The 22968-nt window shown below is 39.9% G+C and overlaps 2 protein-coding genes across 6 annotated transcripts in view; both read left to right on the forward strand.

Moving 5' to 3' along the window:
* KCNQ (KCNQ potassium channel) overlaps positions 1-22968 on the forward strand; it is a 245457-nt gene that overhangs the window by 138510 nt on the left and 83979 nt on the right. The window contains exon 1 of one of the 5 annotated variants that reach the window (XM_067774908.1): positions 3888-4127. The exons of the other annotated variants lie outside the window; for them this stretch is intronic. The gene's annotated coding sequence lies outside the window, so the exon portion shown is untranslated. Of the gene's footprint in view, positions 1-3887; positions 4128-22968 lie in introns of those variants that run through there. 5 annotated transcript variants of the gene reach the window in all.
* On the forward strand, positions 12403-16638 carry mlt (tubulin folding cofactor E like protein mlt). The gene has a single exon (XM_067774912.1). The coding sequence runs from the start codon at positions 13393-13395 to the stop codon at positions 15091-15093; it is 1701 nt and encodes a 566-aa protein (XP_067631013.1). The 5' UTR covers positions 12403-13392; the 3' UTR covers positions 15094-16638.

A 22968-nucleotide genomic window follows, 5' to 3' on the forward strand; every position in this document is an offset into this window, starting at 1 on the left:
GTTTAATTGTAACGCATCAATTTACGTGACGACAACAGCGATCACACCCACAATGGCAGCATCCAGGGGCATATATTCACAGAAAGGGGATACAATAATTGCTAATAAGAGACCCTCAATAAAAGAAGGTGCCTTCCATACTCCTAAAGTAAAAAACTTCATCTTAAACTTCAAATGGCTGAGTCTGCACTTCAGTGATGACTTCACAGTCTAGTTAACATCATTAAGACTTTTGTGCTACTAACAACATATTTTTTCGACTCAACAAAAATGATCCTAAAGGGGTGGCCGCCGCAGATGAAGGAGAAAAATTTTTGTGCATAGATCAACATGCTAATGGCTAAATCTTGTTTTGCCAGATATCCCGCATCAGTTACTAATGGATAAACTTAATTTGTTTGCATTATTTGGTCCAAACATATGGGATAACTAAAATTATTAACAGAGAAGTCAGAGTATGGTTCCAAAGCTGCCGGCACAACCGTGAACAGGTGGTTAATGTTCGGTGGAACAGTGATATCGGTGCTAAATCATGAACCTTCAAGTGGTAGGTGATTGAAGAAAAGTAAATGATGAGTAGTGGAACAATGAGAGTAAATATTTGTCAAATGCATGAAATGCCTGCAAGTGTTAATTTGTATTGAGTCTGGGTTTTTTATTCAGTTGCTGGTCGCTTCTTCATTTGGAACGTTCTTTAACAAAGTAGACTCACCTCATCAGCTCCTCGCGCAAGACGACAGAGCTCAGCTTTAAATGATGCAAACTTCATCGGAGGCATATCAGCGTTTTGTTGGAAGGGTTAAAGGAAAATTTTACTTCAAGGTTCAATAGAGTCTCACAAATAAAAATGTATGCAAAGCATTTCTTCGCTATATAAACACTTCCTGAAATAAAGTAATTCTACACCCCTGTCAACATCCCCAATTTTGCAGCTGCGTTTCCCTTTAGCCATTATCGCATTGTTCATCAGATTTGTCGACGTTTTCATTACACCACGTCCCAAATGGCACAAAAAGAGAAAATAATAATTTGTTTATGTGACACGAATGATTTGCCACTGCATGTCCATGCCATGACTTTGTAACTTACCCCAAGCAAAATATATGTATGTATGTATGTATGTATGTGCAAGTATATACCAGAATAAAAGTAGTTAACGTAATGTTGCAATGTAAACTCAACAGACATTGTTTGAGGGGAAAGGTGAGCCAAGGTCGTGGGCCATTGTGAATGAGTGTTTAGCAAACTTACTGACTGCTTAATTGTGGTTTGAACTTTGAAAACTGCTTTTTTGTAAAGTAAAAGCATGTAATGGCTTAATAAAGAGGAAATTTGGGTACTTACGACAAATAAAATAGGAGCACACAAAATCTTCTTAGCTACGAAATCATCTTGTTAAGCTTGTAGGGAGCAAGTTTTTCTGGTTTTAATTGCTTACCCAACTCAAATGAATTGAAATGTTATGAATACGAATTTTAAAAAATATATCTTTTACTCTTCCGTAAAATGAAAGTCCGAAATTATAGTCGTATTTCGGTGTGTATGAGTAACATTAAGTAAATTCTCGATTATTCTGACCTTCTGTTATCATTCGAATCGCTGAACTGCAGAATAAATAACTATAATATTCAATATAGGAAAATGTTCTTTATTTACAACACTACTACGGTAGTAATACTTCACAATTTAAACTCTCAGTTTCCTTGTTCATCTTTTTGTCCTAGGGTCTAGGATTTTCACAAACAGCTTTCTCGAATACTTGCTTATTTATTTCTCTTTTCTGTATTCTATATATATAAGTGTGCGTAAAAACTTCTGAGCTCTTATAGTGCCGTATCGAAACTGTTAATATTCTCCTCGATATTTTATCGTTCACAAACGATAAACTCAGATGCCATCAAAATAGATAGTAAACAGGTTTCTTTCTCTATATAAGGTACCAGTTTAATGATTTCTGATAAATCTGTTGTGATTTGAAATTGCCTGCGAGCAATGATTTAAGGATTTTTATCCATGACCGATCGGTTTGTTATGGAAAAGCTACCAATTTATTATTGAAAGTGTATCGATATGTTATTAAGAAGTGATGGGTTATTTATTGAAAATTATAGATATGTTCATTAGGGTGGGTCGATTTGTGTGGATGAAAGTTTACCGATATCGCGCCATCGATTTTTCGATAGGATTTGGGCTCAGGAAAAAAAATTCCCCTACGCATACCAAAAAAAAGTAATTTTCGAGCCGGCGAAATTTCATTTTTTCGACTTTGATTTCTAAGGTTTTTTTCATGACCTACTAAACCAATTTTCATATGTATACCCTGTCCGACCCAAAAATGTCCGCTAAAAACGTTGGCGATAACAGTTGTATGTATTATTATTATTATTTTTTTTTTTTTTTCAAAAAACTCATTGCCAACGTTTTTAGCGGACATTTTTGGATCGGACATGGTACACATGAAAACTTTACAATCTCATTTATAATTTAGTAGATTATGAAAAAACCTTAAAAATCAAAGTCGAAAAAAGTAAAAAAAAATGAAATGTTGCAGGCTCGAAAATAATTTTTTTTGGTATACGTAGTGGAACTTTTCTTTCCTGAGCCCAAATTCTATCGAAAAATCGATTTCGCGATATCGGTTAATACATCGACCCAGTGTAGTGTTCATAATAAACAGTCAATTTGCTTTCGAAAAGATTCGACTTGCTATCGAAGTGTTACAATTTTTTATCGCTGTGTTATCGGTATGTACATTATCGATTCGTTATTGTCGGCTCTTCGGTTTGTTATAAAAAAAATACCGCTAAATCATCAATATCAAATCGATGAAACATCTGTAACTAGTCGTAAACAAGCCAATAAAAAACCAATTAGAAACCGCTAACTAGCCGCGAACTCGACGATAATGATTCGCTTTCGCTAATAAGCCGATAATAAAACAAAGGCTTGCTGGGATCGGCTGTTACCGATAAGAAGCCGTCAAGGCTGTTCTCAAAAATCATTCAATTATTCGTTTCGGATAAATTACACTCTTTTGTGGTTTAACTTCAACACCTGAGCAATCCCTACTTAACTTAAAAATAGGTCCAATTTGGTCATATTACATCGCTCCGAGATGGTCGGGCTGGTACCTTTGACCGGAATATACAGGATCTATATATGTAGTTCCGACATGCTGAATGCCTCGAACTGATTTGGAGATAGTCCCGAAATCTTTCGTGTTCACTTTTATTATAGCTAGACCATAGACTTAATATTAATAGCTATGGTCAATATATTTAAAGTTTTAACGACTAAAATAATTATAAAGTCACTGTTTCCAAGTGGAGTGCGAACCCCCCTTAAAAAAGAAAAAAAAAAAACATAGGAAGTCGATCCTTAGAGACTATTCGCTATCTTCGTGCAAAATTTCATTCCAACCTGTTCAGCTGGTTCTCATAGTTCGAAATTTTTTCTGTTTTCTCAAACAAAGAACAAGTGCTGATTGTCCCACTGTGCTCACTATGCAAAAGTTTTCCCATTTCAAATGCTTTCATGAAACAGCTGTTAAAAGCTTCTGCGCAATAATGCTTAGCTGAACTAGTTCTCCAATAATAAATATGTGAGTATGTTTATGTTAATGCTTTTTACAAAACTGTTTATGCGAGTAAGAGAGAAAAAGCTTTAACAAAAATTAGAGTCACGCATACCTACCTGTATGTATGAGAGTCAACGTAAACAAATGTCAAAAATATGAATTTGAGAGTGCATGTGAGAGAGCTTAGTATTCGCTCAGCTGAAATAAATAATATGCTAAACAAAAAGTACTACAACCAAAGAGAGTAAATTAATTGATAGAGTCTTTGCTACAACGAAATTTGCAGATACAATAGAAACGTGCGCATAACCGAACAATGGAAACGTCCAAGTACTTGACATTAATTTAAATTTTTGCAAAAAAACAATAGCAACATGCAAACGAAAACGAAAAAATAAGTTCAAAAGCCTACAGATATGCATTTCATTGCATGTACACACAAATGGCTCGCGCACATACTTGCACAAGTGTTTATGTTTAAATTTTGAATTGGGAGAATGGGTGATTTCAATTAGATCGTGAAAGAGGAAAAGCGCGTTGAAGTGCGGCGGTAAATGTTTATATTCCTACTGTTGATGGATGCAAAAGTTCATAGATACGCATTTGTGCATTTATGTACATATGTATGTGTGTGTATTAGAGGTTTACGCCGATCACCTTATCGGCGGCGGCGGGGTATGCTCTATTATATACCGGCGGCGTGCCGGCCTACGCCGGTGTTCTTACTTTAAAAAGCTTGATTTTTCTATTTAAAAAAATAATATTTAGGAAAGGTTTTGTTTGTATGTATTTAAGGAAATCAACGTGTTGGCCATTTCGGAAAGATCCAGGGTTTTTGCCTCAAGATCTCGCAGACCGTTATGAGGTTGGTTTTGTCGAAGGCTGAGGTAGCACTCAGTCAATCCAGGGTCAAGTAGAGGTCCCACAAACCCCCACTTAATAAGAACACAGTTGTTATGTGTTAATGACGAATACACGCACACACACACGGCTTGACGGGTAGTAAAGGCAGCAGCTTTCCGTGCAAAAATGGCGGGGGAGGGAGGCGAGCGGCGGCTAACGGTCGTTGTAATAGCAGAGGGCTCGGTGCGGCGATCGAACGTCGGGATCAGCACGGCGGCCGGACGATGGACAGTATTAGCGGACAGATTGGTACAGCGGTATGCAGTGGCGAGATTAGCATGGCGGCTGGACGGCGGACAGTATTAGCGGACGGATGGATGTAGTGGTATGGACGCAATGACGGTACCAGCAAGCTGGTTGGACGGTAATGAGGTAGCAGCGGCTAACGGTCGTCGTAGCAGCGGCGCAACGGCGGTAGGATAGCAGGCGGCCAACGGTCGTCGGAGCAGCGGCGCAACGGCGGTAGGATAGCGACGGCAACAACGGCGACGGAGCGCGTACCAGTGGCGTGGCCAAGGTGGGGTGTCGGTGAAAACGTTCTGCCTGATTACCTTTTCGGGGGGTTACCAGTAGCGGCGGTTGCGGGTGGCGGCTTCCCGTGATGACGCAGTCCCAGTGGCGGCGGCGGGGGGACGTGCGAGGAATGAATAAAAGAGTTATGGTTAATGCCGGTCCGCCAGCTGGACACCACCTCCTCCATGCCCGCACGAATGCAGGGCTGGACGCGGATTTGTACCAGCAGGAATTTCGAAGGCCGATCCATGGGCTGAGGGGAAGTGCACCTTACGGCACAGCGTTAGCCATTTTAGTTGCTGGACCGGTCGACGGCCGGGCCGGGGCGGAGGGGAAAAGGGCTGGATGGTCATAAGGCGGGGAGCCTCCCCACCTAGCTGGAACACGGGCGAGAAAACCATAAAGGCGACGACCCGTTGTCCCCGCAAGTGAGGGTGACCCGTTCCCTGACAGCGCCCCCTTCCACTCCGTGGTGTGATTGGCTCACTCGCCTCCAGTGCTGGCTCGCTAGCTGGACACCACCGCCTCCATGCTTGCACGATGGCAGGGCTGGACGCGGAGCTGTACCAGCCGGGTTTTTGTAGGTCGATCCGTAGGCTGAGGGGAAGTGCGCCTTGACGGCACAGCGGTAGCCCCTTTAGCCGACGGGTCGCTCTACTGCCTGAGCCAGGACTGAGGGGAAGGGATCTATCGGCCGAATGGCGGCGAGCCCCCCTTACTTGGCTGGGACACGGGCGAGAAAACCATAAGGGGACGGCCCGTTGTCCCGCAAGCAAGGGGTGACCAGTGCCAAGGCAGCACCCCTTCAACTCAGCTAGTCAGGAGGAGTGACTGGGTTGCTTAATAAAGCAACCACTTCCTCTGACTAACCTGCGAGGAATGAAGTGACAACAGCAAATTCATTATCTTTTATACTGCTTCTGCTATGATGCGAGTGAGAAATGAACCGCTAATTGGGTACTTCAGTTTGCCATTTACTGTGAGTTGGCGTACCGTGTGCATATTATTGTTTTCGCCAAATGCTATTAGCATGCATTGGTATGTAGCTGCTGCTGTTGTCTACCTGTTAATGTACTATGTATGTATACTCTCAGGCGTAGGTGAAAAAGGGTTAGAGTGGGGGTCTCAGGCGTAGGAGAAAAAGGGTTACAGTGGGGGTCATACTATTGTAACGCTACGTTACACCGTTCAAAAATTTTCAGGAGTAGCTCCTTGCTGAGGGATTGTCCCTCGTTCGCTTACTCCAGAGAGGCTTGGAACCTAACCCCGGTCTTTGGAATTGGTACTGCTGCGCCTGCTGAAAAGAAATAGAGATACATAAAATAGTCACACTTAGGCGACTTACGGTTGCTATTAATGGTCTTTTAATACTCATGACTCTCGTGGTACAGGGCGCCTCCAGTTTTTTCGGCTGTTTTTAAGAGCTATTCCCGATGTGTGAACAGTAGCGATCCCGACCACCAGTCGCTAACACGCCTCCTGACCCTCACACCATATACCAGCACAAAAGCTATAGGACTGCAACTTCGAACTCATACCTTCGTTGACGTCACTTTCCTAGAAGCTCTAGGTGCAGCTCGGAAGACTTTCCAACGGATGCTTTTGTCGCGCTATGCTGCCGAGCTACACCAGAGAAACACCTTGAAAGGTTAGGGAGTGACTATTCAGCCAATGATGCCGCCCTCGAAATCATAAGCAGTCTAAGTGGATGCCATTGCGTAATTGGTGAAAATCGTATAATCTTCGGCGCATCTACATAATTAAAATTTTACAAGGAACCTGGATAAAATTTTTAAAATGTAGACCAAAGTTTGCATACGTTTGTGTTCACAACATTGATTTCAATAGTCTTCGTTAAATCAAAACGATATTTTAGAATGAAAGTCGACCGATTTTAAGTTGAAAGATGTTAACTTCTGTGGTCCGGCCTTATGATATAAGAGCTCATTATGGATGACCGCGTAGCTTGAGTTTTCAGACTAGTTCGACTGTGCACTACTTTAGGGTAGTAGAACACACGGTCCTTAGTTCGACTGTCTTGGGAAAGCTTTTCCTTCACCACTTTGAGTGTTCTTGCGAAGGGCAAAGCCTCACTTGGTAAATATATGTGCCTGCGTATTCACATTTGTAAAAGGAGCCGTAACGTGTAGGTGATAATTAAACTTGGTTGATAGGGTATAATCAATGTGATTCACTCCAAGGAACTAGTTTTGGATAGGGCCGCCAACTTTAGGAAACCTCAAACCGGGAGACTTGGGTGTTGAAGGATTAAGTGTGAAAATCAAAATTAACATTTCAGACGCTATTGTATAGTTTCGCAAATAGACAACAGATGTTTGAATGTAAGCCCAAGTAATTTTTCAAACCCATATATGTACATATATCCTGAACTTAAGTATGAGGTAAGAATCATTTCAAAGGAGTGTTTATGCCCCTAGAACCTACTAAAGGATTTTGCGTCACTGATTTCGCTTATTCTTTGAGCCAATCGCAATATACATTTTTTTTAAATCGGCACCTTTTTTGGTTAATTTGCTTTTTTTAACAACTTGAGGACAATTTGAAAACATGTTCGTCTTGGGTCATTTTATTTGAATTCATTGTTCATTATTAATATGTTGAAAAAAAATGCAAAATGAGCATATAAATTTATTAGATATAAGTTATTCTATTGGTGTTTTGTTTTAATAACTTGGTTAATTGGATGTTGCAAAGTCCGTTTTTCGATGTCAGGAAATCGCCTGTTTTTTTTTTTTAAATAACTTTTGAACAGCTAGAAAAAGTTAAATTTCGCAATTAATTTCTTATAACTGGCAGTGATGCGCATCCGTGGACACCACTTTCGACCATATCCGACCAATTTTCGACATGAACAATAATGGCCTAAACAGTCTTAAACGAGTAGAAAATATAGTAACGCGCCGGACGCGGCCGCCGCCGCGCCGATATTTTTGACATTCGGCGGCGGCGTTTATAGGCGGCGTATATCTCTAGTGTATATGGGTGGCTCACCGCTTCAAACGGTCGATTCTGTTGATTGGTTCTCTCAACAGTTAATTCGTTACTTTTATTTTTGTTACAGTATTCGTTTACTTTTCTCAGATGACTAATAAAACGATGCTCAGTGCCTCTTTTTCGTTACAACTTGTTTTTTTCAACATTGACGTATTCAATGCCATATAATTTTTGGGTTACCCAAATATTTTAAGAGCGCTGCAGTTTAAATTGCTTAACAATTTAGCTTACTTGCATTTGCTCTGTAATACTTTTAAATGATTAATATCCCTTTTTAATGTTTACTATATAATAGATTTATACAAAATGTATTTTATAAATTTCCCATCATTTAATGACGACATCAGCTTTCATCCTAATTATAGATTTTTCCTTAGCCTGCACGCGCAATTTTTAATATATTTTGCATATTTGCATACATATGTACATACTTACGTATCGCACATTGATATATTTTCTTTCTATATATTCTCATGTATTTCAATTTCTTGTAAATTTTATTTTTGCTCTTATTTTCTTCATTTACTAAAACACTTTTAATTTTAGCATGAAGGTCAGTGCACAGATTTGTTTTCAATGATTTTTTACATAAATATATTTGGCTGCATTCAGCCCATGATCTCATATAAATATACAGCTATCATGTAGGCTTATTTAATGTAGGGGTTTGCCAAATACCGAACACAAAAACTTTTAACAATTTAATTTTACTTTTATATAAATTCGCATTTACAGTGTGTTGAAGTAGAAGATCATTTAATTATAAAAAAAACAATGAAAGTATAGTTTATTTATTAATATAATTGGTGTTGCCAGAAACTCCTTATAAAGGGAATTCGGTTACTCTAATTTAAATGCAAAACAATCAGAGCCTAGAATATAGGGTCTAAGAATAAAACAATAAGCTGTTGTTTTTCGTCTTCAACTTAGATTTTGAACTTTGTTTCCTTTAAATTAAAGACAAATCTCCGAAATCATAAAAAGAGTATTGGCTTTTTTTCACATGCCGAGATATGGAAAAAGTGTATACAAATTGTACAAACCCGTTAAAATGTTAAAATGGGGACAGTGGGAACATACTAAAATATTTCTCTTTAACCCGGGTATAAACTATTTTGTGCAATACAGTGAACGTAGACTTACTTTTCAGGGCGCAGATGGCTAGAACTTTTTCGCGTTCCCTTCCTTGTGTATATTGTTTGCTAGGTTTTTAATGGGACTTATATTGAGAGGGAAAATGAATGAAAAGAAAAACCAAAATCCAGTGTATGATTAAATTTTAATTTAACAGCGCTTCAATAGACCTTTTCTTTTTAAAATATCTACAAAATAGGTAGCAAAAAGGAGTATGCCTATGTATTTCGTAAGAATCACACCCCTACACAAGACCCATTGTATGTGATGAATGTTCTTTGCATAGAAAATTTTCTACCTTCAAACACAGAAACGTAGTGAATGAAAAAATTTTATTCAATCTGATTTTTTGCACTAATGTAGGATAACTGCGGGACTATTTCAAAAATATTTTGACATAATTTTTATTAACATGATATTTAGAGTTTTGAAATAGAGTTAAAAACATTTCTAAGTGGCACTGAATCTAAGTTCATTCATTCATTTATTTTCAAAATACTTATCCTGAATTGTCATTAAAATGATCACAAGGCGATACCGAATAAAGCTCTGAAAATATCTTGAAATAATTAAATTAATATAACCGAACCCGCAATTTTCCTAAAAAAAACTTGATTTTGTCCTGGAAAAGTCCCTTTATGTATATATGTAAGTTATATTCCTGAACGAAAAAAAAACAATAAACATGATGCGGTACCGGACTTTAATGAATACAGTTATGTAATTAGTCTTCCAAAGCAAAAACTGCGCTATTGCAGCACATTTTCAGCAACATTCCAACAATAAGGTAGAACTTAAGCAATACTGCTGTTATTATTTGGCGGCTCGAATACAACCGGACATGCGCTAAGATTTAGTAATCTCAGATAGCGATATTTCGAAAAGTTAAATATTAAAAAAAAAATCTTATTTTAAACGGAATAAGCTTATTTATATCAGCTAAGAACAAAAAGTATTTACAACACGAAACAAATTTTAAAACGAAACAAGTCAACCAAATATAAAACACCGCCAAAGGAATTGGGAGGGAGTTAAAAGCTTGAACTGTCTTTGTCATGGTTCGGCATTTCATAACGCGTAGAATGAAAAGAAGTTATGGATATTATAATATCTTTATACCTACTGGAAAATAAGGCAAGGTAGGATGTATTAAAATTCGAGCATCTACATTGGACTTCTATAGTGAATAACAATCAGTGGGAGCAGTAAAACACAGTCTTTCACAGAAACAACTTCCACTTATCGATCTTTAAGCTCAAAACCCCAATGCCAATCCAGTCTAATACCTGCAGAATGCTATAAGGACAAAACTATCACATGATATGATTACATTTTGGTCAGAGGTCAGGAAGCATGCTATTTCGTTCCATGGCCCAACATTTGTAAACAGAACCGTAAGTGACAATGTTCATTCAGTTTATACACAAATAGGGGAAATCGAGGTAGCTTCGTCGTTGGGGTACATTCGTCAACGACATTTTTGGCATGAAAGAGAAATCTTTTATCATCAAATATCGACGCAAACTCACCCATCACCAATAATAATGACCATTTCAAAGTTGCACATCTCTAGCTGTATAACTGATACAAATAAACGAATTTTTGTGTTTTCCCGAGTGCCGATATAATTTTTCAAGTCTTTTGTGCAAGTGATTTTCAATATTTATATGTGTCATTAAAAAAAGATTTTTTGCAAGTGAAAGGTGATGTTTGTGGTAAAGTGTATTTAGGTTTTTTAAATAATTCATAAGCCATAAACAAATGGAAAAATTAAAATTCAGGGTCCGGGGTAAATATAGCGTTTTTTAATGGGGCACATCTCGGCGGCCGAATGTGCCCCAGTAAGACGCTATATCTACCCCGGACATTAAATTTTTATCTGAAGTTAAACTTTCTTCCTTCTTTATTGCATTAAAAATGGTTCCTCAAGCGAAAGTTACACTAGCGTTATATATGCAGATAAATAAGTAAATGTAAGGGGCGATAACCGCCGAAGAGATTTTAGGCCGAGCTTCTCTTCCAATTTGCGTCGTGCTCCTTTTAATTTTTCCTACAAATTGGGCGGACGGGACCTACTTGTTTTATGCAGACTCCGAACGACATCTGCAAGGCAGATGAGTTTTCACTGAGAGCTTTACATATACAGTAAGCTTTCGTAGGATACTTGATATTTCGACATCCATATTTTTCAAGCCCAAGGTGGTAGACATTTCATTGGTTGTGAGTTAAAACTTCCACTGCCTTCAAATTCTGCTTCAACATCGCGATTTTGCACAAAGTATATTTTTGAAGTATATCTAAGCATTTTTAATATAAAATAACTGTTTACATCATTAAACTGGCATTAAATGAATTTTTTATTTGTAACATTATATTTAAGAAAACAAATTTTTTTTATTTTAGTTTTGATTAGTTCAGGATGCATTATTTTTCGATCCTGCAACTTTTTGTTTGTAACAATATGTTTGATAAAATGAATCCATATCAAAAATTCTTTCAAAAGATGGTTAATCTCATTTCGGAGCTTTACTACATGCCTGATGAAGGTGCCCCATTAATGCCGCCAGCTACTCCGCCATGGGGCACATTCAGCGAAATCAACTATTTTCATAAAATGTTAAAAAATTCAGCCTCCATTACTATTTCAAGAAATCTTTATTTAGAATTTTATTCTATATATACGGGGGATCGAATGAACTTATATCTGTTTCAATTCGTAAAACATTTGTCGAGATATAGGGCTGCAAAAAAAGAAACGAAGCTACCTCGGTCTGCCCTAAATAGTTTTGAAACACCGGTGTTCCACGTGCGTAAAAGGGTTAGTGAGGCATACGTGTCAAACTTCATGAACCCTCAAAATACATTATTGTCTCTCCTATCTGTCACTCTAGCAAACTCAATTTACTTTGTTTAATAATATGCGCTGCGAAGCTAATTTTTCCATCCTTCCCATAACCTCTTTATTGCTAGTGACGGCCCTGTGTTACTCATATAACAAGTTAGTCATGTCAAACAGGCAACGACCTAAACTAAAAGCCAGAACACGACTAACCTACCTATATACATACAAATTTATGAACGTGTTCTCGCGACTGTTTTTGGGTGAACAAATTGAAGCAACACACGACGTTCATAAATGTATGTACATACATAGTACAAGCGAGGCAATGGCGAGTAAAAACGTTGAAGAGGTGTGTGATTGTGTGCACAAGGTGGTGGCGTTGAGCGGTGGAATATATTACAATAGCAACAACAAAATAATAACAATAAACAAAAAACTACGACCACTGAGAACAACATTGCCAGCCAGCTAGTGGGCTTTACATTACAAACAGCAAACCAACGAAACACAGTCAGTGAGATAGACAGCAGCGAACCAGTTGAGGAGGAAGCAAGAAAAATAACGAGCGAGCAGGAAAATTTAAGACTGCATTTGTTTTCTTTGTTTAAAAGTTTATAATATAGTTATCGAATTGAATTAGTAGTGCGCAATAGATAAAATTGTGTTCAATGAAATTTTTTGTTTTGTAGTGCGATTGTGCTGGATTTATTTATTAATTGCTATGAAAATTACGTCACAGAAAATTAACTGCAATTTGAGGAAAATTTACTAACAATATAGAAGTATTACATACATATGTATATAATAACAGTAAATTGGAAAAATTAGAAAAACTGAGAACGGAAATAGAAGTGAAACGCTGCAAGGGCTACAAAAACAAAAAACGAAGTGAGAGAATAAACTAAAATCAGTAAAATACGATTTTATTAATTTCAAATGCGCACAAACAAAGCTTTAAATATTTAATTGCATTTTTAATACACCAAGCGAACAACGAAAAAAACTTAAGTTATAAAACACCAATAGAGCAATTGACTACCTCTACACCACGCAGTGAGCGTCACCACCGAGTGCATTTGGCGCATACATATATGCCAAATTTCAAGTGTCCAAAATTCAACGAGCAGCATAGTGGGCTACATCGTCGTCGTAGACGTTGTTTTTACAATCATCGTTGCAGTTGCTGAAGTAGCGAGTGCATTTAGCGCGTGAAAACAAACGAAGCTGGTGCCACAGTAGGAGCAACACATGGAACAGGAATAGCGCCTGCAGTTTCAGTTTTGGCAGCAGTCATAGCGAGCAACGTTGTAGTCGTAAAAGAGCTAATACCATTAAGAGTTCAAACAACCTCAGTGGCCTTTGTGTTTAACTAAGTGCAGCGCGCGCAAGTACCGCTACAATCAACAGTATGCCGTCACTTTTGGAAGCTTTGGAACGCAAATACTTTACAGATTGTCAGTTGGAGAATTTGAATGGTAGCGCGGAAGAGGCAACATCAGTTGGCACAGCCGATACCGAAAAAAATCTCATATCAATTTATATACCACGTCTACCGCCATTACTTAGCGTGCCCGAACTCTTGGTGCTGAACGACTGTGACATTGACTGTGCGGGTGATTTTGAAGCCATAAAAGAGAAATGTCGCCGTGTACGTGAACTAGATTTGGCACAAAATAAATTAAATGATTGGCAAGAGGTCTTCCATATACTCGAACATATGCCTCGCGTAGAATTTCTTAATTTGAGTAAAAATCATTTAGTCGGTCCCATTTGTACACCCACCGTAATGCTACCCACAAACAGTCTACGCAGTATGGTGCTAAATGGTACCTATTTAGATTGGCCAAGCGTTGAAGTGTTACTGGATAATTTGCCATTGTTAGAAGAATTACATCTCAGTTTGAACGATTATAAAGAAGTGCTCATCGATTCAATTGAGTGCGCTGGTGCTGATGGTGCTGGGGAGGAAGCGCAAGCAAAGTCGGAGGAAGCTGCAAAAGTTAGTAGGCGGGAGAACGATGTCGCTCGCACGAATGAGGTTAACGATAATAACAAAGACAGTGACTCAAGTGAATTAAACAGCATCGGCACTAGCACAGCTGGAGATGAGACTGCAATACCCACAAACGAAACACCCGCCACACCACCGCCAACACCAACTTCACCAACAGGCAGCTATATAACAGAAACAACGCGTTTGAAACGCATACGACCACATCGCAAACTAAAAACTCTGCATTTTACCGGCAATCCTGTGGAAAGTTGGTTGGAGATTTGTCGTTTGGGACGCGTTTTTCCCAGCCTCGAAAATTTGGTGCTAGCCGATTGTCCCATTAAAGCGATACAAGCCGCTAAACCCTCAACAGCAAATGCAAACAATAGCTATGCCGCAAACAGCAACGATTGCGACTGCAACATATCCACCAATACCAACAGGAGCAATTCCACTTCTGAGGAAGATGTTGAAATGCCTAATAAAATGGAATGTGCGCATAAACATTTTCACAATTTACTTTTTCTCAATTTAAGCTATTCAAATATTAGCGCTTGGGATGATATCGATCAGATAGCAAAATTTCCAAAACTACGCAATTTACGTGTTAAAAATTGGCCACTTTGGGAGCGTTTAGAATGTACCGAACACGAACGGCGTCAGCTGTTAATTGCACGCTTACCCAATGTGAGTTTGCTCAATGGTGGTGGCATTATAAGCGCTGATGAACGTGAAGATGCCGAACGCGCCTTTATACGTCACTATATGGACAAGCCAGAGTGGGAACGTCCAAAACGTTACGATGAATTAGTTGCTAAACATGGTAAATTAGATCCATTAGTTAATATAAATCTTAAGCCTGAAAAACGCCTAAAAGTATTTATTACATTTAAGGATAAGACGGAAGAGCGTCTACTCGATGTCTATTTCACAGTGGGTGATTTGAAGATGCGTTTAGAAAAATTAATAGATTTGCCAGCGAATAAAATGCGTTTATTTTATGTTGATCAAGATTATAAAGAATTGGGTCCAGAGCTAATGAAATATCCGAATAAACGTTTATATAGTTATAACATACAAGCGGGTGATGAGATAATAGTCGATGAAAAGAAATAAGGAGGTACAAGAGTATAGTTTGAAATATTTTTGATAGCAGAATACGAGTGATGGCGCACTTAGCATGTACTATTAGCTTGTTTTGACTTGCAGGGTGTTGTCAGTACACTCAGAGAAAAATGCCGTTATAAAATACAGCACCACCGGACTCAATTCAAGCTTTTCATTTTCTTACTTTTTTGTCCTTGAAAAACGAAAGGCCTGTTCTCAAAACAAGAACCTTGTCCTTGAACTGACAACCATTTTCTTGAAAAGAGAACGGCTGGTCTTAAAATATGAACAAATGTTCTATTAATGAGAACGATGTTCTTAAATTAAGTTCAAGGTAAAAGAAACGGTACAACTCTTGTGCACTACAATGTTAAATACAACATTTCGCACAATCTATCAGGCAGTTGTAGTGCCCCAGCGGCTATAATGTTGCGGTGGCGATCGATTGGCGCGAGTTCCATCACGTCAAACTTTGAAGTTTTTTAAAACAATTTTTTTATAATCTATTTTTTAACTCTTATTTTTGGTTGAGTTCCATTCACATATGCACAGGTAATTCTCAAACTTGTTATAAAATGTTTTAAATATATATGCAGATTGCATCATCAAATAAGAATTTCTCAATAAGAAAAATATATGAAAAATGCCTATTATGATGCGTTTTTTTCAAATCTTTTGGAATTTTAATAATAATTTTTTTGTTACAAATATTTTTTATAATGACAAAAAAATTATTTATTAATAAAAAAATAAATAAATGGTACCTTCCCACTCCCACCTATGATCAAGCAAGAATTGAGACCGGAAACTAGATTTAGGAGTGTGTGAACCCGACAGAAAGCTGCGATAAGTATTCTGATTACAGAAATTTAAAAAGACAGCTATTCCGATTACAGCAATTCTGACTCTACAAAAGTTGGAATTACGAGAATGGTGATCGGAATCTCCAACGAAATTCTAGAATTCAAAATTTAATTCTGTAAATTTAACGATTGTAGTATAGTTATAAAAACCTAATCATTATTAATGTGATATCATATGATGGTCATAATCGGGGCTACAATTGATTATACATGCAATCCTTATCGTCATGATCAGAGAACAAGAGTGTAAGAGGGGAGTAATGAAAGAGTATTCTGAACGAAATATTGTACACCTTTTAAAGAAAAAATTGCTGCAAAATATTATCTAAGATAATAAGCTAAGCTTTTAAATATTGTTAGGAAAATGTAAATATCCATTTTTTATTGAAATCAATAACAATGCAAAAAAAATACGAAAACCAACGCATTAGTTTTTAAATTATACCTACCTTGTGGAAAATAATAAAAAATATTAGCAATAAGCGCTACTGGCGACACAAAAAAATTAAAAAACTGTGGTACACAACAAGCGTGCTATATTAAATATTTAATAGATATATATAAATGAATATGATTATGAATGTATGAGTACGAGTTTGTATGTAATCAATACTAAATATTAAAAACAAAAAAAAATAATTATAAAAAAATCAAATAACAATAAAACGAAATATACAAAATACCACAACAATGCTTATTAAATATTGGCTAAGTTTTATTACATTTTTTATTGTCTATTTTTCTTTGCTACGCATTATTGTATAATTGTTCAGATTGAGCGCCCGATACACGATTTCGCAAAAAAAGTTTAACTACTCATACGATCACATCCTCCACATATGTATGTATTTATGTACATTAGGGTGGGTCAAATTTATTGTTGAAAAGGCACATCAAGTTTCTCAATCCATGAGTCATACTGAGTAACATTGTCCATGGGACTATAGGTCTGAAATGAATTTCGAGTCTCCCTAATTTTGTTAGAAAATTTTACATCCCAATCCGAATAGCGGCTCCCACAAATAAAATACATGAAAATAAATGCCAAATTCGGATTCGGATTGGGATATAAAATTTTCTAACAAAATTAGGGGGGCTCGAAATTAATTTCAGACCTATGGTCCCATGGACAATATTACTCAGTATGACCCATAGATTCAGAAACTGGAGGGCACCTGAAGTTTTTTCCCCCCATTTTTCCACCATGCAATTTGACCCGCCCTAATGTACATACATACTTACATGTCCCAGCAAAAAATGTGGTTAAAACGAAAAACATACGCGACCAGTTGCATGGGTTGTGACTAATACCAGTTTTGTTCTCTGTATTTGGCAAGGGGCGCTCTCGTTGATTTGAGCATGCCCTATTAAGCACTATATATTGGAAGGAGAATGAAGCGGGATTTTTCCAGTTAAGCTTCCAGACAGTATCTACACCAATAGAAGGGGCACTTGTTTACGCCATAGTGAGGCCAACCCCATTGGACTGCCACATAGCCTTTTGTCGGAGGCCGGAGTCAAATGAGCTGCGTAATCCTTTGATGGTATTTAGACAGCGCTAATGCAGCAAGGGCCTCATCATACACCTCGCCAGCATCATGAAATATGTTGTATTTTTAGCAAAAATTTGAAAAACGGACCACTCACAAGCGAAACCGTTCAGACCAATACTTCTTACCTCCTTTGTCTTGAAGGCAACGGAAAAGGTATTAGACCACGGTATAAGGTCAAATACCATCAGAAGTTAGCCCCTACATCATAGCCAACTAAAAATGCATGCCTACAGAGCTGACAGGGCTACGGACACAGCTCTCTTCCAACTCTCCGCTGAAATCCAGATGCCGTTAGAATTTAAATATCCATTCGTGTTTTTGGCATTAAAGGTGTATTCGACAATACGTCTCCAGACGGTGTTAGTTTAACATGGTAGAGAAGAGCATTGAGGGACCTATCCAAGGATAGATCTATGCCCTCCTCCGTACAAGAATCGCTGAGGCCCAGGTGGGTAGTTCAGGTCAATTCCGAAAGAAGTTTCCCCAAGGAGAGGTTCTCTCTCCCCTTATGTGCAGCTTTGTAAGGGATGAATTCCTTCAGAGTCTGTCAGACAATGGTTCCAGATAAGAAGATTACGCGGATGATAAGGTAATTATTGTAATGGGTAAATTCGAACGCCCGCTATGACATAACATACACAGAACATTAAACAAATAGATGAGGCGGCAGTGTGGCTTAATATCAAGCTATCAAATATGGCCATCATTCCTTTTACTAGATGAAGAGTCGTACCAATGCTAAGACCAATTACCATAGCATTGGAATATGGAAACGAAGTAATGTACTTAGGATTCATCTCCGTCACTATGCTTCTATGGAAGCAACGCTTTGACTCCATGTCAACCAGTGCTACGAAGTCCATAATGGCATGCAAACGCCCATCAGGCCAATCATCGGGCTGCAGCCCATATGTCCTAAGATGGATGCATACCATTATAGAAAATCCCTTTATAACATATGGCTCCATAACCGGTGTCTTTGGAACCAGAATCAGAATATCAGTACCTCAGGGTGAATACCTGAGCATCTTTGGAGCGAAAGTATACGCCATAAGTCTGCCAACGGACTCATCGCCATACGCTGCCTAATTTCAGTGCGTGAAAAGTTGATACAAATATGAATCCGCAATGTAGTTTTGCTGGCTTTGGTTCCAAGCCTGAGGGGAGTCGGTGGTAATGAGCAGGTGAATTGCTCGGCGAGAGAGGCAGCGACTGTACCTGATCCACTTATGTCAGTTACCCAAATACAACGGGAGGTCATATAATTCTGGAAGATAGAAAGAAAAGGGAAAACACCGGCGTAATAGACCAGGCTTAAGACAAGGTAGGTACTGTTGTGAGGATATAGTACAAACTCTATAGGGCAATCATAGGCCTTCCAAAAAAATAAACTAAGAATTCTAACAGAAATTCTTACACGACATTGCAGACTCAACCATTATGTGCACAAATTGGGCATACAGCGAGTGATATTTGACGGATCTGCGAACGATCAGCGAATACGGCTGAACATATCCTCATGGAATTCGAAGGATTACCAGAGCAAGACAAGGGTATTACTAGAGTTCATCAGGAAAGTGGATTTGGATGTAGTGATGTGGAGGAGATGAGAGCGTAATAGACCAATGGTGCAATCCCCAACACTTATCCATCTAACTACCGTTGTTGCCAGCATTTCATACTATTACGAATATTAGGAACACTAAGGGTACTGCCATCTCTAGGCCGATGCTAAGCAGTGACGTGAATTCACATCAATAATTCAATCATTATGTCTACACATACGCGTGCACGCGGCGGAGAAGCAACGCACAAGCACATGCAGATATCTTATCTGAAATGCTCCTAAAGGTATGCAATTGTGATTGTGGAAGTGTCGCTCACACATACAAGCGCATGGGGTATGAGAGAACCTATAAAAATTATACATCTGTAGTTGTAGCTGAGAAATGTATAACTAACTAGTAAGTTCTGGAATTAGAAAAGCCTAGAAATATGCAACGAGGAGGTCGGACAGTATAAAAGGGCGACAACAGTGGAGGCGAGAAGTCAGTTTCATTTGAGCTATCAATAAGTTTGGTTATTAAGCAAGCTATTCGTTGCAAAGTATAAGTGTTATTGTGAAGTACTTTAATAAAGCCCATTTTTCCATTATTCAATATTGGAGTTATTTATTCAACAGTTTAGCGATACGAACGTTGGCACGCTTCCCAAGGCAGTCGGTTCTATGTACCGGAGCGACTCGGGATTTTTCCCGACCAAGGACTGTCATTTCAGTGTGACCCCATTTAATTTGTCTCGTCCCTCCCACAAATTGTCATCCTCCCAGCAGCTCCTTGCAGCAGGACTGCTACATATTCTCTTACTCCGGGAAGGTATCGAACCCAATCCGGGTCCGCCTCCTGACCCCGGTCCTGAGAAATGGTTTTGCTGCATTTGCCAGAAAAGAATCTTTTTAGGACGGTCATACTCTGTTCAGTGTGTCTCGTGCAAGGGATGGTTGCATCGGACAGGTTGTTCTGGGCTTGATCCCAAAACCCGACGTCCACGTAACTTTTATAAATCTTTTGTGGCTCCTTGCTGCTCACGCCCAAGGGCGTCCCGTAGTCTACGCCTAAGCGTATCCCCACTACCTTCCAGCAGCTTCGCTGCTCAGCAAGCCACAACAAGTACCCGCTGCTGCTCGCGCCCCACGGCGCCAACAACTCAAACAGCTGATACCACTCATAACTACTACCTTCGGAGTAGAGCTGGTAACAATGCTGAGCATCAGCCCCTGCCCCCGTCTTCTTCTCCCCCCTCTTTTCTGGCAGCAATCGTGCAGGTCAGAGAAACAGGCTCTTAGTCCCTGCCTCCGTTTGCACCGTCTGCCAGCACAGAATATATAGGTTTGCGACATCCGCTCAATGCAGCTCCTGCCTTGGGTGGTGCCACTTTCCTAGATGTTCTGGTCTCCGCGACGGCAACCCCTCGACGGGTTTCATCGCGCCATGTTGCCAGGTCGCAAACCCAAATCATCCGGGTACCCCAATGCTTGCCCAAGGGCGCCCAGTCCCAAGGCCACAACAGCAATTGCGTCCTGGCCTTCCACAACCTAGGCGTAGTCACCCCTCACTTACCCCTAGAGTGGCGGCGTCACCCCTCATGCACTTCAGAATTCTGCAGTTCAACTGTAATGGACTAACTGGGAAGATTACGGAGATAGTCGATTTCATGAAGCGGCACAACATCCGCATTGCTGCGATTCAAGAGACTAAACTCATAGCAATATCTGCATTGCAGACCTGCTCTGGTTATAATGTCCACAGGAAAGACCGCGAGAGCGGAAATGGAGGCGGGCTCGCGTTTATTATACACCACTCTGTGCAATATCATATATTTGATCCTGGCATCGACCGCAGTGACAATGTCTTAGAACGTCAAGGCCTATCTGTCCGGTCAGGCGATGCAAATCTAGAAATCATCAACATCTACATCCCTCCTGCCACCTGTTGCCCCAGTGGATACCGCCCTAATATCGAGGCCTTACTCACTGGCAACAATCGCATTATCTTAGGCGATTTCAATGCCCATCACGACCTATTGCATTCAAACTTGCGGGCGGACAGTAGGGGTGAGATGTTGGCGGATCAAATAGACGAAACGACGTTCTGCACAATCAACGGGGACGCCCCCACACGTATGGTAGGAAGTTGTCATAGCTCGCCAGATATCTCAATCGTGAGCGCAGAACTCGTAAACTGCGTCAACTGGCAGCCGATGGTAACATTGGCATCCGACCACCTGCCCATACTTATTTCGTTCGAGCGTACCGCCGACTTCATCGTCACCGAAAAACGCACTTTCATAAACTTCAAAAAAGGAAAGTGGGAAGAATATAAATCTGCAACAGACAGCATCTTTGCTGCCCTCCCTATCCCGACTGATGCCCGCCAAGGGGAGCGTGCCTTCCATAAGGTCATTGAATCCGCCTCGGCACATTTCATTCCCGCCGGGAGAATTCCCGAAATCCGGCCCCACTTCCAGGCGGAGGCCGCGAGCTTAGCGAGGGAACGCGACCTTATAAGACAGCTTGATCTAGGCGACCCCCAAATAAGGGATATAAACCAACGCATCAGATTGCTTGTGGACGACCACAAGCGGGCGAAATGGGAAGAGCACCTAAGAGGTTGTAACCTCTCTACCGGTGTAGGTAAACTTTGGTCCACCGTAAAGTCCCTATCGAATCCGACTAAGCACAAAGACAAAGTTTCCATCGCCTTTGGCGATAAGGTGCTGTCGGATTCGAAAAAATGCGCGAGCGCTTTCTGCCGACAATATATAATGCATCCTACGGTCGACAAAAATAGATGGAGAGCCAATAGACACGCACATAAACACAAACTCAGTGCGTCACCAATTACCATCACCGCTAGAGAGGTTGAGGACGCCATTGGTCGCGCTAAACCATCCAAAGCAGTGGGCCCAGATGGCATAGCCATGCCGATGCTTAAAAACCTAGGGAAAGAGGGTTTCAAATATTTAGCGCATGTCTTCAATATGTCTCTTTCCACCTTTGTCATACCCGAGAAATGGAAAATGGCCAAGGTGGTACCGCTACTAAAGCCTGGGAAACCAGCTAACGTAGGTGAGTCATATCGTCCGATATCTCTCCTATCGCCAGTGGCAAAGACGCTTGAAGCCATTTTGCTCCCTTATTTCCAAGCACATTTGCAGCTAGCCCCTCATCAGCATGGCTTCAGAAAACTCCATAGCACTACCTCCGCGCTAAATGTCATTAGCACCCAGATAAATTGCGGTTTGAATCAATATCCCCACCATAGAACAGTACTCGTAGCGTTAGACATATCAAAAGCTTTTGATACGGTCAACCATGGCTCGTTACTGCAAGACCTGGAAGGGTCTACCCTTCCCCCATGTCTTAAAAGGTGGACCGCAAATTATCTGGGTGGTCGGCAGGCATCGGTGCAATTCAGAAACGAAACATCAAAACAAAGGAGAATTAAACAAGGGGTGCCACAGGGTGGTGTCCTATCCCCGCTTTTGTTTAATTTCTACATATCTAAGCTACCTTCACCACCGGAAGGAGTCACAATCGTTTCCTACGCCGATGACTGCACAATAATGGCCACAGGCCCAGGCCCAAAGATCGATGAGCTATGCAATAAAATCAACGGCTATCTCCCTGATCTCTCCAGTTTTTTCGCCTCGCGAAACCTGGCATTGTCACCGACTAAATCTTCCGCGACCTTATTTACAACATGGACGCCCCAAATGTTGACCATATTGAACATCCACGTCGATGGCACTACGCTACCGACTGTCCTACACCCCAAAATCTTGGGTGTGACGTTTGATCAGGATCTACATTTTGGTGCGCACGCAACCGCAATTGTTCCAAGAATTCAGAGCCGTAATAAAATCCTCAAATCCCTTGCTGGCAGTACCTGGGGAAAAGATAAAGAAAC

The sequence above is a fragment of the Eurosta solidaginis genome, chromosome 3 (genome assembly GCF_040869045.1).
Source record: "Eurosta solidaginis isolate ZX-2024a chromosome 3, ASM4086904v1, whole genome shotgun sequence".
NCBI classification, from domain to species: domain Eukaryota; kingdom Metazoa; phylum Arthropoda; class Insecta; order Diptera; family Tephritidae; genus Eurosta; species Eurosta solidaginis.